Raw genomic sequence first — 15,833 nt, forward strand, 5'->3', positions numbered from 1 at the left:
TAATAAGAATTTACAGTAATTATTTTTTAAAAACCAGAATTAATTTTAAAATCCATGATAAAATATCAACCTTTTAAATAAAGGCGGGATGGGTATTGTGATTTTTTTTTTTTTTTTTTTTTTTTTTTGCTTTTTAAAGGGAGCAAAGCCCTGAGGCACAGCGTGGTGCCACTTCTCATCCCCAAGCGAGGACCTCACTCACCCTACGCTCCTCTGGGCCCCTTAAAAACAACCGCAGCTGATGATGACCCTACATCTCTGATGATGACCCTACATCTCTCCTGTCTCCCGGCAGGCCACTTGACGCCACCTCCCCCCTTGCCAGGTGGACCCTGTTACTGTCCTCATGCTACAGATGGGGGAAACAGAGGCCCCAACCTTGCCAGAGGTCACCCAGTCCATCCACGAGGGGCTGGAAGCCAGGCCAGATGGTGGCACACTAGCAGCAGGGACCCTTGGGACCGGTCCTGGGCCTTCACCTGGAAAGTCAGTCTCTGGGGACAGGGAGGCTTCTGAGGTGCTTTTGAGGGGAAAGGTTCCTCTCAGGTGACACAGCTTGCTGGGATGAAGGGGGACTTTACAGAACCTGGGAGTCTGGTTCCCAATGATTCTCGAGGCCCTGCCCACCCCAAGCCTGCACCTCATGGCACGGTTGGCCAATGGCCAGGCGTCCGGCCCACAGTCTGCTCCTGTGTACCTCAGAGCCCTATGGCAGCCCCTCACCTGCCCACCTCTGCTCTCACAGGGTAGGGCAGAAAATACCCTCTGGGCAAACACAGCCCCAAGTCGATGGAAATCCAGGACTGCCCAGCTAACCTCCTCAGCTGGCCTCAAAGCACCCAAAAAGGCACTGGCCTGTCGGTCCCTCTGTGGGTCTCATGTTCAACGACTGCCATCTGGTATGGCTGGACCAGCCAGGAGGCTGTAGGCCAGCCGGAGAAAGGCCCAGCCAGGCGGCCAAAAAAAACAGGGGGAGACACTAGGGCCCCCTCTTTCTCTGTGAACCAAGACTGGAACCATGGGGCACCCCCCACATGAACCACCCCTCAGCTCCACCAGAATCTCCCGACGGGCTCAGCCAGGAGCCAGGACCCTCACGCCAGCGTCTTTCCCCAGAACAGCATCAGCAGCCTCTGGGCTTCTGTGAACCTAAGAATAGCTGATGAGGCAATTTTGCGGGGAGTTTGGGGCCGGGAAGGGGTGCAGGCAAGGATGTACACGTGTACACGTACGCACACACGAGCACACACAGCAGCCAGAGCGAACTTTCCAAACCACAAGTCTGATCATGTAACCACTTCCCACTGTGCATAAAACGAAGACCAGAATCCTTCCTGGAAGGCGGGTGCGGCCTGCATCCCGGGGAGCCACCCTCTGCCCCACTCCCCCACGCTGGACTTTTGCTGCTTCTCCCAGAACTCCCCTCTCCTCTCCTGCTCCGGCCCCGCCACACCTACAACTCCAGGGAGCTTTTGCTGACCATCCCGACAGGGTCAACTGCCCTATTCTCTGCTCTCCTGGGGGCCGTATCCTTCATGCCCAGCACCTAGCACAACCGCCTTTTTATCATCCATTTGAATAAGTACTTGACTGGAGCCCACATCATCCCGCACCCCCAGAATACAGCCCCAAGTGCAGAAACCATGGCTCTTCTGTTGGCGTGTCCACCTGGCACCCACAATCGGGGTCTGAATACAGAGATGTCAAATATCCCGTTGGCGAATGGGTGATGAGCGAATGAGTGGACAAATGCACAATGTCCCTGTAAGTCTCTCCTTTGCCCTCTCCCGCCCCACCCATCCCCACATCCTGGGGGGCCATCCTGGGCCCCAGCACACAGGGAGTTAACACCTGACTCCCGCCAGCCAGCCCCCGAAGCTCTGGCCAGAGACAAGCTTTTCCAGTCCTGGCTCCACGGGGCAGGCTAGGAGCAGGATGAGAAGGGACTCCTTGGCCAAAACCATCAACCCTGTTTCCTTTCTCTGCAAAGTCTCTATCCCCTCCCTCTCACTGCATGGGGTGAACAGGCTGTGCCCCTGGGCTGCAAGCCCCCGCACCTCCTAGGCCATAGCCTAGACTCCTCGCTCCAATCCCTAGGGTCCCAGGGATAGAAGCACAGCATTCCGACCCTCCTGTTCCCCATTCCTGACCAGGTGGCCTTGAAGCCAGGCTGAGGTCCAGGAGCTACGCACTTGCCAGGGAAGGCTTGGCTCCGGCTGTATGGGCAACCATTTCCCAGAGCCCTGGCCCAGCCAGGAGGGAGCTGACTGTCAAGCCAGAGAAGCCTAGGTGCCCAGGCCCTGCCCTAGGTGGCTTCCAGATCTGGCTGGATGACAGCCACACAAGGCCTCAGCACTGTCCCCGAGGAGGGGGCTGGGGCCAGAGCCAGTGTGGACAACCGGCAGGGCAGGTCTGGATGCATGCGTGTGCACCTGCACGTGTGTGGGTTTGCATGTGCCAGGAGCACACTTGTAAGCACCTGTGTGTTGGGTTATAGTTAGAGGGGGAATTAAGAACGATTACTTCCCAAACTGTCTACAACCCTATGTAATGCCTTTTCCCCAGGAAATCATGTCCATTGTGGAAAATTTGGAAAATGTAGAGAGGCATGCAGAAGAAAATCCAAATTCTCAAGAATCCCTGTCAGAAGAGGCATCTTCTCCTCTCAAAATATCTTCATATGTGTGTATAGTTTTTTAAAATAAAATCAGATCATAATAAAAACATCCTGTTTTTCAGCCTGATTTTTAAATGCTAGAGGTTGAACCACCAACACAGAGGAGACACAGCCCCCAAGCCCCCCGGGGCCCAGGAAGGCCTCTTGGGCCACTCCCTGCTGCCCCATCACACTTACACACTCATGTATACACGCACATTCACACACATGCACTCACACACATGCATGCACACACACATGCATCACTCTCCCCCCTGCCCCATCACATACATTCACAGATACACACGCATGTACTTTCACACACGTGCACACTAACATGTACTCTCACACATGCATCAGTCTCCTCCCTACCCCCCACACTCACACACCGATTGCTCATACACTCATACACACATCCATACTCATACACTCATGTGTCCACACTCATACACTCACACACATACTCTCACTCACATACACACTCAAACACACACATCATCATCCTGGCAACTGCAAGCAAAAGGAGTCAGTCAGTGCCAGGCCTGAGAGGAAAATTGAGGAAAACCAGCTCCAGATGGACACCAGGCTTCCATCTGGGCGGCCCTGGGGCTCAGGGACTCGGTGAGGCCTGCCAGGGTGGGTCTGGGGAAGGGGGACTGTGTTCCCACTCTGGCCTCAAGCCTGCCTCTCTTGCACACGGTCTGGGAGGTGAGGGTACAACCCCCCCAGTGGGGGTGGGGGGAAGGGGCTGCTGAAATCTAGGATCCTAACAGCAAATTCTTCAGAGGGGGCGCAGGAGAGCAGGGGAGCCAGCACAGGGCACGAAAGATTTCAGGGAACCCTCTGCGGATGAGTGAGGGGACACCCAGGGGGCTCTTCCCCACCCACGCCCACCTCCAACCCCGACTAGCCAGGACCTTAGTGCTCCAGGAGAGGGGACAGCTCAGAGAGGTACCCAGGGCCCTGCCACAGAACCAGCTGGAATGCAAGTTCCAGGAGATCTCCTGGCTGGCCCCACCCACTTCCATTTGCAATGGTCTGCCTCAGCCCCCACCCACCACCCCCTACCACCACCATCCTGGGCCTGGAGCCTCTGCAGGGTCTCAGACTGGGCTGCCCCAGGGAAGAGTCTCTGCTGGAGGTGGTCGGCTGGTGCTGGTCATACTTACAAAGAAGAGCAAGTTGAAGAGGAAGAGAAAGTACTTGGTGACTTTGATACAGGCTGACCCCATCCTGCCGGTCCTGGAGCTCCCTGGCGAGAAGAGAGGAGACAGGTAGGTCAGGGCCAAGAGGAAAGGGAACAAAGCTGATGGGCATCAGTGACCCAGCAGCCCCAAATCATCCCAGCTTGTCCTTGCAGCAATCTCAGAGGGAGGTGCTAACATAAGGTCCCATTTTATGGCGCCTTGAGGCCCAGAGAGGTTGAATGACTGGCCCAAAGCCACACAGCTAGGCAGGGTAGGCCTATAGGCCATCTCGGTTGCTTGATGTTTTGACAGTTGGAGTCTGGCCTGGCCCCTCTACCAGGCCAGAGGGAATGGAGCCTGGAGGGAAATTACATAAGATCCTCTAGGGCTTTGGAAATACCCACATGGATGCTGGTCAAAGTTAGGAGGCCAGGAAGCTAGCAGGTGACTGCTGGAGACCCAGAGAAGAGACCACAGCTTGTGGCACGGATCTGCAGCCCCCTCTGGGGCCAGGGGGCTGCTGGGGGAGAAGGGAGGGTGGTCCAGACTCTCAGAAAAGGGACCGAGTGCTCCTTCCACCATTTCCTCACAATGGGAACCAGTAGAGGAACAAGTTTGTAGAACATCCAACGGACAGAACATCCAGCAGAGTAACATGAATCCAACAAAAATTTTTATCTCACCCCAGAGATAAAAAAAAAAAAAAAACTGTCATCATTTTAGTAGTTATGCTTGTAGCATGTGTGTCTCACAGATGGTTTCAAACAAAACTGGGCTCTTACTATATAGCGTGATTTGTAACCTGCTTTTTTCATTCTACAATATACTGTCTCTGTATGCTGGAAGAATGTTCTACAACATAACTTTACATGTTGCATAGGATTCCATACTGTTGATCATTTAACATTTTGGAGGGTCAGGTTCCTCCAGAAAAATTCATGCACAGGCAGCATTTTACATATAATTTCCGGGGGTTCTCAGGCCCCATAAAACCCATGCAGGAGCCCCCAAGGATCCTAGGGGTTAAAGTCCCAGATACAGACACATCACAGAGCATGTAACCAACACTCGATGGTTAGACACACGGCTGTTTCCAATTCTTCACTGTCATCCTGGGTGATACACCCATGTTTCTGAAACAACACAAACCATGCTAGAGCACGCTGGTGTCTGTCTTTCCGCACTGATGGACCACAGGCCAGGGCGGGACTCAAGGAGGAAGAGGGGAGCTGCAAGCCGGCTGCCCTCACCCCTCCCTGAAGCCATACAATCCAGGAATGAGAGCAGCCAGCTCTCAGCTCTGTGGGGTGATGGGAGCCAGCGCTGGGCAGCTGAGGCCAGGACAGCTGCATAGGACAGCTGCTTGGGCAGAGCTGGGCTTGGGGGTAGGGAAGCAGGCACGAGGCCCAGTCCTGTTCCCACAGGCCCCAAGGGAGGGGAGGTGGGGAGCAGGCCACAGAGCAGAGGGAAGGAGGGCTGAGGGGCAGGCTTCACCCCTTCTTCCTCCTGCAAGGGTAATAAAGGGTAAAACTCACAGTCCTAAGCCTTGTGAACATCCCCTGTCCATAAGGAGGTCCCCTCTGCCTTTTCTGGAAATAATAATCTTCCATCATCCTTGCCAGGGGGAGCTCAGCTTTGACTTTCTATAGCTCCCGGGATAGGGGAGAGGGCTTAAGGGAGTCCAGTTCTCTGACATCTCAATTAGAGATCTGACCCCTTGCTGTGGGTCAGATTTGGGCACAACATAAAACAAAGCTGTCCAGAGAAGGAAAAGGCTGTCTGGGTAGTAATGAGCACCCCATCACGAGTGGCATGGAAGCAAAGTCTGAATAGATCATTTGGGGGGATTCAAGTGCTACATGGGAAGATTTGACTGAATGGCTCTTCCGGTCTACCAGGGTCCAAGGCTTGGGTCTAAGAAGGGTCCCAAGCTGGGACTTGGGAGTCAGGGAAGTCCAGCCTCAGCAATGCCACCTGGGGTCTACTCCACACCCAGAGTGGGGAAAACAAGGACTCTCCTGTGTCAGGAGGGCTAGAGATCGGTGATCCCGGACCCAGGCTGGCCCGAGGGAGCCCTGCAGGGGATGGTCCACATAAAGGAGCATTATTGTTCTCCAGCACAGCGCTTGACAGGCCACAGGCTCTTCGGAAACTTGCGCTGAACAGAACAGCAGCAGAGGAAAGATTCTCACATGGAGCAGGCATGTTTTTCATTCCTACCTGGACCTGTGTGCCTGGCTGGGTCTCCTCCCAGTAAGTGACACGGGACGCCCCGAGTGGTTGACCCAGGCTTGAACCCCAAGCAGTCTACAGAAACGTCACCCTTTTACTGGAAGAACCTCACTAACTACGCTCTAGCGGCGGCCAAGGGCCCGAGTGGTGCGCACTGGGTTTTTGTGCAATTGGAGAAGTAGCAAACGGTCTTTGGCAACTGCTGCTTGCTTCTCGTGGGTACGGGAAAGCAGTTTCTACACGTTCAGCTCCCACATCCTCTGCTCAGGCTGGGCTGCCAGGGCCGCCTCACAGGGTTGGGAGTGCTCAGAAAAGGGAAGTTTGTGGACAAGAGTCAGTTCTGGGCCCAGGGAATGAGGAGGAGTAGCTGCCCTCGAATGGCATCGAGTCCAGGCAGCCACTGGTGTCGGGCATCCCCCTTAATCCTCCTGTGCCCAGCAGGTGAGGGGGAGGCTCAGGGAGGTGAAGTAACCACCCAAGTCACACAGCTCACAAGCAGGGGTGGGCTTGACGGTATAAAGGGATCTGTGGGGATGGCTGGGATTCCCAAGTGGGCAAAAGGAAGTGGAGGTGCTAAGTGGGTATCCCCTGATGCTCCAGACTCTGACCAACATTGCTGGTCTCGGACACTCACACAAATTGTACTAGGCATCCGGCAAAGCCCCTTTGGTGTCCTGGGAGCAAACAGAGGCACAGAGGGGTGAAGGAGCTGGCCCCAAATCACCAGCACATTGACCAGCAAGGACAGAACCCAGGCCGCCTCACCCCTTAGGCTGCCCCATCCTCTCCAGGAGGCAGCTGGGATGTTAGAACAGAAGCCAGGCAGCCCCAGGACTGGCAGGCAGTTTGGCCCATCTGGGCAGACCCAGAGGCTACCCGGAATCACTTGGGGGAGAAGAAGGCGCTGGGAACCAGAGCTTGGGGTGGCGGCTCCAGGGCACGTTAGCCAGTATCCAAGGATGCAAAGGCTCTCTTCCCTCCATGTCCAGACTTTCCCCCTCAAAGCACCACGGAGCAGAAGATGGGCAGTTCCAAGGAGGGCAGGGGGTCAGCTCAGGCTGAGAACATGCCCAGGTGGTGCCACGATGGGACCACCTCCCCCACAAAGTTGGATTCAGAGGGCCTGGGACAAGGGGGTCGGGGGGCATCTGAGGCTCAGTCTTCTCATACATGAGATGGGAATAAGCACTGCTGTAGGGCAAGGGGTGGCCAGCTGGGTCTCTAAATGAAATCCAACCCGCCACCTATTTTTTTTGTACAACTTGTGAACTAAGAACAGATTTTGCATTTTTAACTAGTTGGGAAAATAAAAAGATTTTTTGTAGCACGCAAAATTCACACCATAATGGCCCTAAATAAAGTTGCGGGGGCACACAGCCATGCCCCCTGGTTGATGTCCCCAATGCAGGGGACCCAATGAGGTACACACGAGTGTCTGTAAGAGGCAGCAAGGGTCAGGACCGCCTTCAGCTTGAGATCCTGGGGGAAAGCGAGCTGGTGGCAAGAACTGAATGTAAGGAATTGCAGACAAGAGGGAGAAGACAAAGGCCCCCCAGATAAGGGTTCAAACACTGGCTCTGCCAGCACATGGGCACAGGGAAGGGGGACTTCCAGGCCCTCAGGCCCCTCACCTGTAGAGTGAGGGCCCCAACTGAACCCACCGCTATAAACAGATAGTGAGGTCAGTGCTGGCACAGGGGGGCTCAGTGGGCCAGAGCAGGGGCAGGCCTTCATCAGCACTTCTGGAAGGAGTAAGGGGCAAGGATTTCATCCGCCAACAAAACTGAACAAAGGGAATGTCTCCCAGTGTATTGCTTCCATGTATGCACTTTCTGTAAACACTGGGGGGTCTTCCCAGGCTTTCCTGCCAGCTATATGGACCGCCGACAACACAAGGGAATGGCACGCGTGCACATTTTATTGGAAATTTCCAGAACAGCCACTGACAGCTGTCTGAGCAATAGGAAGGCCATACTTATTTGATGTTATACTGTATAGCAGGTAAATCGACCATTTCTAAGCAACTGCAATTGAAATTGACCAAATATATAATTTTACGCCAAATCAATTCATGCAATGAAATTACTGTGCTGATATTTTACTAACTCCTACTCCTTCCTCAAGACTGACTTCAGATATCACCTCCAGGAAACCTCCTACTCCAGCCAGCCTTGTCTCTACCACCGTCAGCCTGTCCCTGCCAACACACATGTTGGTTAGCCACACTCCCTCTCTGCTTCCTGCCAATAGCTTTGGCGACTGGATCAGTTCCCAGAACAGGCTCGGGTGTTCAACTGCCTGGGTACAAATGTGATTCTCTTATCTCCTTGCTGTGTGATCGCAGACCAATGACATAACCTCTCTGAGCCTCACCTTACTCATTTGTAAAAGTAGGAAAATAAAATCCATTTGGAATATTTGTCCAGAGATTAAATTAGATAATGTGGCTAAAATGCCTGGCATGTGGTAGGCTTTCAGTAAATGGAAGTTGCTATTCTAATTCCTGATGCTGTACAGTAATGTTCTACTTATTTGTCCCATCTGCCCTGTGAACTGTGATACTTTGAGAGGAAAGACTATGTATTATTTATGAGAACAAAGTGGGCCCCCAGCAAATGTTACCTAATGAAAGATGGGATGGGTGGCTGGATGGAGCAATGGATGGGGAGATGGGGGATGGAGGGATAACTAGATGGAGGGATGATGGGTAGATTGATGGAGGAATGCAGGAATGAGTGGATGGGGAATGAAGAGATAGAGGAATGGAAGGATGGCTGGCTGGCTGGCTGCCTGGATGGATGGATAGTTGGATGGAGGGATGGAGGGATGGAGGAATGAATAGATGGGGAATGAAAAGATAGAGCAAAAGAAGGATGGAACAATGGCTAGATTGAAGAATGGGTGGACATGAGCATGAAGAGATGGAGGGATAGAGGGATGGATCTATGGAGCGATGGCTGGATGGTAGGATGATGGAAAGATGGATGGAGGGTTGGAGGAATGAGGAGATGGGGAGTTAAGAGATAGAGGAATAGAAGGATGGAGCAATGGCTAGTTGGAGGGATGGTAAACAGGAGAATGGAGAGATGGAGAGATGGAGGAGAGATGGAGAGATGGGGAGATGGAAAGATGGAGGAGTGAAGGGAAGAGACACTTCCATGTAAAACACCAGAACTTTCAAGTGCTCAGCCACCTGAAAGGGGACTGATACCCTCTGCCCCTGAGTCAGCTGAGACTCTATTTTCAGGCCTCTTCTGTCCTCACCCAAGGGGTGGGGTGGGGGTTTTGTGGGGTGAGCACCCTCAGAGCCAGCCCTAACTGCCAGGACCCATTGCCAAGGCTCCTTCACCTTCCTCGAAGACCCTGAGTATAGGAAGTGGGCCTGGGGAAGAGCTGGTGTCTTCAAGAGAACCCCTTGTCTGTGTCGGGGCCTGTGAATTTGCACCTGTAGGGTAGGAGGCTTGGGAGGATGGGGTAGCAGCCCTCCAGCCTGATCCTAGAACTTGCGTGTCCTAAACAGTGTGGGGGGGAAAAGAGTTATGTGATGCCGTGGCACCTGCAGGCCCAAAGTGGGGAGGTGCAGGCTCAGTCCCTGCTCTAGCAGAGCACGGGGTTCGAGGCACAGCACGGTGACTGCCCGCCCTGGGCCTGCCGCCTCACCTGTTCAACGACGGGCTGGGACAGGAGCAGTGGTTTCGGGTGTGGCTCCTCAGTACGAGTCCTAGAAGACGCGCTGTTAAGAACAGAAGGTATTGCTGTTACCCAGTCGGTGGAGTGCCACTTCTCCCCAGGAGCCACCGGCACATCAGCCTATTAACATCTCCAGAATGCTCGGCAGCAAGCACTGCTGAACTCAAACGATTTTTACACTTAATAGCCCTCAATACCACATGGAGCACCTCTTAGGAAATGCCAAACCAGAAGCTCTCAAGGATACCTTGGGGGCTGGTGCTAAGGATTCTAAGAGCTGCAGGGTTGCAGATGGGGGAGGGGCTGGGGATGCCCCTGCGTGACCCCCCTGCTGGCCCAGACCAAACACCTGAAAGCCACACTCACCCATGCTCCCTCTCATCCCACAGCCCAAAACTGTCTCCTCTAGTCCAGCGCTTTGCCGGGGCCCCAAATCCCACTTCCCACCTGGACCAGGGCAGCTCCCTGAGGGTCCCAAGTTCCACTCCTATCCTCCCCAATCCCTTATTCACACGGCAAGGGGTTTGAAAATTGTAAACCAGACCTTGTCGCTCCCCTGCCTACAACCCTGTAACCGTGATGTAGCCGACATGGTCCCTATAAAATCCAGGCTCCTATGGAGCCTGGCGGGGCCTTGCCTGGTTTGTCCGCTGCTCCTCTGTCCTCAGCACTTCCCCCTCCCATACACACACGCATTCCTAAGGCTACTCTCTTCTCTTGCTGATCTCTTCTCTTGCTTCCTCAGCTCAGTGTTCCCCCCAAAGCCCTCCGCTGGCTCCTCCTCCTCCCATGGGCCAAGTTCCCTCCTCCCAGAGGCCTCCCCTGAACACCTGATCCACACGGCAGGCCTCGCTTCCAGCTGCACAGTAGAATCAAAACATGCCAACATCCAGGCCCTTGACTCTGCCCAGACCAAGTCACCAGAATCTCGGGGTGGGGGTGAGGGGTACAGGTGGAGGGAGCAAGGGAGCCTCGCTGCCCACTGTAAGGAACAGCATCCTTGACACCGGGGCCTGTCACATGGCCCACTCACTGCGATTAGCTTACGGGTTCTCGAGTGTGTCTAGAGCCCCCGTTAGAACACGGCTCCTCCAGGGGACGGCCGTTCACATTCGCCACAATCCCTGAGCCCCAAGCAGTTCCAAGCATGGGCTAAGCACACCGTATGTATTTGCGGAAAGAAGGAAAAGGAAGTGGGTGTCTGGGGAGGTCAGGAAAGATTGCTTAGAGGTGATGGGACAAACCAACCTTGATCCAGTAACTGGAGATTTCCAGTCTTTAAAAATGACATTGTTGGTTTATGGGAAGGGGTGGTTGCTTACTCCCAAGAATGGATTTTAATCTCCTCTAGAAAAGAGGTTAGAAAGCTGGTGGAAGCTGTGAACTCTCTCTAGATGCACATGCCTTTGTCAGGTTTCAGGGGGTCACAAACCCTAGAAAGCCAAGAGGTTCCTAATTCCCTCATCCCCCAGTTGCCTTAGAGCAGCCGCTGATCTCCTATCTCGGCTATAGGTCAGGATTACCCTGGGGGCTGTACAACTTGCTCATGCCTGGGCCTCCGTCCCTGGGATCTTGATTAAATTGGTCTGGGGTACGGACCAGGCATTGGGATCTTTTAAGGTTTCCAGAGGATTCTAATGTGTTGAGACCCACTGCCACAAGCCTAGTCTCCAGCACGGCCTGGTCCCTCTGCTCAGAGGGAGATGTAGGTGGGCTTGAGGGAATCTCCCATGAAGCTCCCTGCACCTCTGCTCCAACTCCAACTTCCTGGAGGCTCACGCCCTCTGGGGTCATTTATTCCGGGGAAGCAATATCCACTCTGCAGAAGACCTTCCAAATCACTGCGTTTCTCAGAGGGGATGGCAAGAGCAAGAGCCTCCAAGTCACACCGAAAGATCAAGCCTAAGCACACAGTGGTGGACTTGGACGGGCCCAGTGCACCTGCTGCCCTGCCCTGGCTCACCAGGCCTTCCTTCTGCACATGCAGGTACAGGAAACTCACACTGCAACCTTGGGTTCCCCTACCCCCACCTCCACCCTAACCCTCCCGGAGCTGCTGCAAAGCAGCCACATAACCTGGGGAAACACTGTGGCGCTGCCCCCTTCTCAGCAGATGGAAAACTAAACCCACCCACCACACACAGGTAGGAAGAGGAACCACAATCCAGCCAGTACCTAGTAGGGCTCAGTCCATGCTGGTCACCCTGGCCGCTCCTCCCACTCTCCCTGCCTGAGGATGCCAAACCTGCCACATCTTACCAGCTGTGTGGCTTCGAGGAATCGCTTCATCACTGTGCCTCAGCTTCCCCACCTGTCAGATGGACTTACTAATGAACTATGGCAGGGCTTATATGAACTAGCATCTGCCAAGGGCCTGACACCCAGGAAGTGTCAAATAAATGCGACCAATAATGACAATTACTATCCAGAAGTTAGTTGTTGATTTCCTGACCAACAGTCCAAAGCCCTCTGAGGGGCTTGATTAGGCCTCCAAATGTATGCATGGCCTGGAGGCCTCCATGCCAGAGGGTGGCGGCTGCTGGTGACGGCTACTGGTCCCCTGCAAGAGGGTGAGGGTAAAGCAGGGCAGGCCTGGGCCACAGGGTGGGGATTGAACAGGGCAGGGCTGGGCGACCTAAGGAACAGGGCCTCTGTCCTGCGCATGGGCAGAGCCTCTGTCTCTGAGCCTCTGGCTATGCCTCAGGGGCCTGCCAGAGGCCTAGAGGTCTAGCCAGTTTGGTGAGTCGACAACTGATCGCACCACGTGAGCTCAGTCGCCTGCTGGGGCAGAAGGTAGAATGAGAAAGCCTGGCCTGGCTGCTCTGTTCTGGAAGCCCGCCTACCTGTGGGCTCTCCACCTGCAAGCTAGTCCTCAGCCACTCAGCTCTCCAGTTCTCTGGACTTTGTCCTGATCACCCATAAAAAAGAGGCTGGCCACAGGTGGCTGTGTTTGTTTTCATGTGTAACAGGTGATATGTTTCCTGAAACCTCAGCTAGCTCCAGGGGCTGGCTTTTTGACCTCTTCACTATCGTATTTTTCATTCTCTGCTCTTACCTTTTGTTGTTGTTGTTGTTGTTAAAACAGAAAAGAAAAAGTAAAAAGCTGTTTCTCTGGGCAGCAGGAAAATCACGAGGCCACCGAACATGATTAGGCTCACGTTTCCCTCCTAAGACCTAGGTCTGAATCCCAGCTCTGCTTCCTATTAGCTGTGTGACCTTGAGCCACTGAATCTCCCTGAGCTCCCACGTCTCATCTCTTACCTGGGGGTAAAAATCTCACCACCTCTGCCAACCGGGGTCAGAAGACACTCACTCCTCCCAGGAATCACAGGATTGTGAAGCCCCAAGCCCTCCTGTTAGTCTTACAGCTGCAGACTCTGAGGCCCAGTGAGACTCCAAGGCTCCTACCACACGACCCCACAGGCCGGGGTGACAGGCTCTGGTTCTCTTGAGGACCTTAACACCTGGAGCTGGGGTGGACTTCTGGCATTTGAGGGAAAAAGGCCAGGGGTACCACAGGAATGTAGACAGCAGCCACCCCTGGCCAGACAGTGGCAGAGGAGTTTGCATCATACCATTCCCACTGTCTGATTTATTCTCTATAATATCCCCTACCCCGGGGAAACCTGGGTGGTGCAGCGGTTTAGCGCCTGCCTTTGGCCCAGCGTGTGATCCTGGAGACCCAGGATCGAATCCCATGTCGGGCTCCCAGTGCATGGAGCCTGCTTCTCCCTCTGCCTGTGTCTCTGCCTCTCTCTCTCTCTGTGTGTGACTATCATAAATAAATAAAAATTTAAAAAAAAAATATCCCCTACCCCAAGATATTGTTATTCCCACTTAACAGATAAAGAAACTGAGACTCAGAGGTTCACTGACTTGTCTAAGGCCACGAGCCCAGAAGGCCATGAAGAAGAGGCCACTGGCACAGAGGATGCAGCATCAGGAAGAGCAGACACTTTAAGCCTTCCAGCCTCCCTACCTGGCACCACACAGCCAAAGACTCAAATTGAGGCTGAGCCATAGCCCCTGACTTCTCCCTCCCCACAGCTCCCTTTCTGGACTGTTTTTGGCCTTCTTTGCAGGCTATTTGGGCCCCAGGCAGACCCTGCTCCCTCCCAACATTGGTTCTAGGGCTTACACACTCTGATCCACAACACTAGAAGGATGCTTTTGACATCACTTACTTCATCCCCATTTCTCAGACAAAGAGACTGAGGTCCAGGGAGGACCATGAGCCCCCATCCATCCGGGGAATGTACATGCTTAGTATGTTTGGTGGGGGCAGGGAGGGAATTGTTTAGAGCCAGCAGGGCTCCCCAACCTGTTTCACGTGTAGACAAGTAGACATATTTGTTTGGTACCCTGAGGTAGACAGACAGAACCACACCTGGTCCAAGGTGACCAGCCCAGGCCTCTGTTCCCAAGGGCTGAGAAGATAACCAACCATCCTAACGCACTGGGTACATTCAGCATTATTGTTTGGGAAACCCTAAGTTAGAGGGACATTTAGAACTAGCTGAGAGGCTGTCCAGGAGCCCCAGATTTGAGGGGCTCTAGCAGGAAGACCTGAATTCCCAGACAGGCCTTCAGAATTTAGCCCCTTCCCCAGCCCCATGGCAGGGGAGAGAATGATGAACCAGGTCATCGTATGGCCTCTGGATTGAGAGACACCTCAGTGCCAAGCCCTATCTCACTGAGCTGTGTGACTTTTGGCAAGTTGCCCACCAACCCTGAGCCTCGGTGTCTTCATCTGTAAAATGGGCACATCAAGGCTTGGCCAGGAAGGAGGAATCAGCTTACCAAGCCTTCAGAGGGAAGCATACAGAGACAGGAGACTGTGGGAAGGGTCAGGCAAAATGATGCCCGTCCTCCCGTGGCAGGAGGAGAGTGTGCATGAAGACCATCCCTTGAGATGCAGGACACAGAGCTTCCTGCAAACTGCCCCAGGTAGGTTGTTGTCCCCAAGATCATGAAACAGATGTCAGGCAGAGGGGGACAGATGAATGACATGACCGCCTATGGAAGCAACCCCACATGAGCGATGCTTCGTTAACCTTGCCTTGTTCAGGCCCACCCCAGTCTGAGGTGGAGAGAGGGGCCTCATCGTCCCTGCTTTACAAGTGGGACCTCCGGGGCTCAGGAAGGTGGTGGCACTGGGCCTTGTCACAGGACAGATGGTGGCCCAGCTGAGCCTGTGTTCCTCTGGACCCTCTGACTCTGGAATCCAGTGTCCTGCCCACTTTGTGATACTGCTCCCTACCACCGAGCATCCTCACTCAGGTCACTGGAGCCGGGCGTTAGAGGGGCCGTTCCTGGGGTCCTGAGCTCACGGAATCAGAGCAACCAGGGACAGGGACAGGCATCTGCAGGCTTCACACACAAGCGTTTCAGAACCCGCACCCCACACTAGCCAGCGGTGACGGCAGTGGGTGCAGAGAGGCAGGCTGAAACACCAGGACACGCACCCGGGCCTGACCAGCACAGGCGACCTGAAAGAGGACAGCATGCCTCCTCTAGGATGGCCCATGGGTCAGAAGGCCTGAGGGGCTGCCCTCCCAGGGGCTCCCAAGTGGCCACTGCCACTCAGGGTTCCCACCCCGAGCCATGCCCACGACAATGCGTGGAATCCAACACAATAACTTTCAAGAGCACCCAGCCTCCAGCTCTCCCTCTGAGACACAAGACATGCACCTCAGAACATAGTCTTGGGTCCTGAATAACAAAACCTGACATTTCTGCAGTTACTACTTGCCAGAGATTGTGCTAAGTGCTTCGCGTGGCTCTGCTCATCCTTGCCTCATCCTGGCCGGATGAGGTGACTACTGCTGTGAACCCCAGTTTATGGGTGAAGAAAGTGAGGTGTGGGGTGGGAAAGGGACTTGCCCAAGGTCACACAGACCATAGAGCTCGGACTTGAACCCCACCAGTTCGACGCTCTGCCGTCACGCTACACAGCCTGCAGAAACACATTTATAAATGATAGGAAACTAAAATAGCCTCGCCAAGGCCCAACCCAAGTTCATTGGGCTTCACAGCCCAGCCTCCAAACCCAACCAACTGAAGATACT

General features: G+C 54.1%; 1 protein-coding gene across 9 annotated transcripts in view; it reads right to left on the reverse strand.

Moving 5' to 3' along the window:
- CD82 (CD82 molecule) overlaps window positions 1–15,833 on the reverse strand; it is a 52,571-nt gene that overhangs the window by 20,290 nt on the left and 16,448 nt on the right. For 5 of the 9 annotated variants that reach the window (XR_005373509.1, XM_038563506.1, XM_038563507.1 and 2 more), the window contains 2 exons: window positions 9,736–9,808; window positions 3,826–3,908 (listed from right to left, as the gene is read on the reverse strand). Coding sequence is in view for 6 of the 9 variants with exons in the window: in XM_038563506.1 (XP_038419434.1) it covers window positions 3,826–3,888 (63 nt within the window). In the remaining 3 variants the exon portion in view is untranslated. The remainder of the gene's footprint in view (window positions 1–3,825; window positions 3,909–9,735; window positions 9,809–15,833) is intronic. The other 4 variants (XR_005373508.1, XR_005373510.1, XM_038563511.1 and 1 more) reach the window with 1 other exon arrangement.

Source organism: Canis lupus, chromosome 18 (assembly GCF_011100685.1).
Source record: "Canis lupus familiaris isolate Mischka breed German Shepherd chromosome 18, alternate assembly UU_Cfam_GSD_1.0, whole genome shotgun sequence".
NCBI classification, from domain to species: Eukaryota; Metazoa; Chordata; class Mammalia; order Carnivora; family Canidae; genus Canis; species Canis lupus.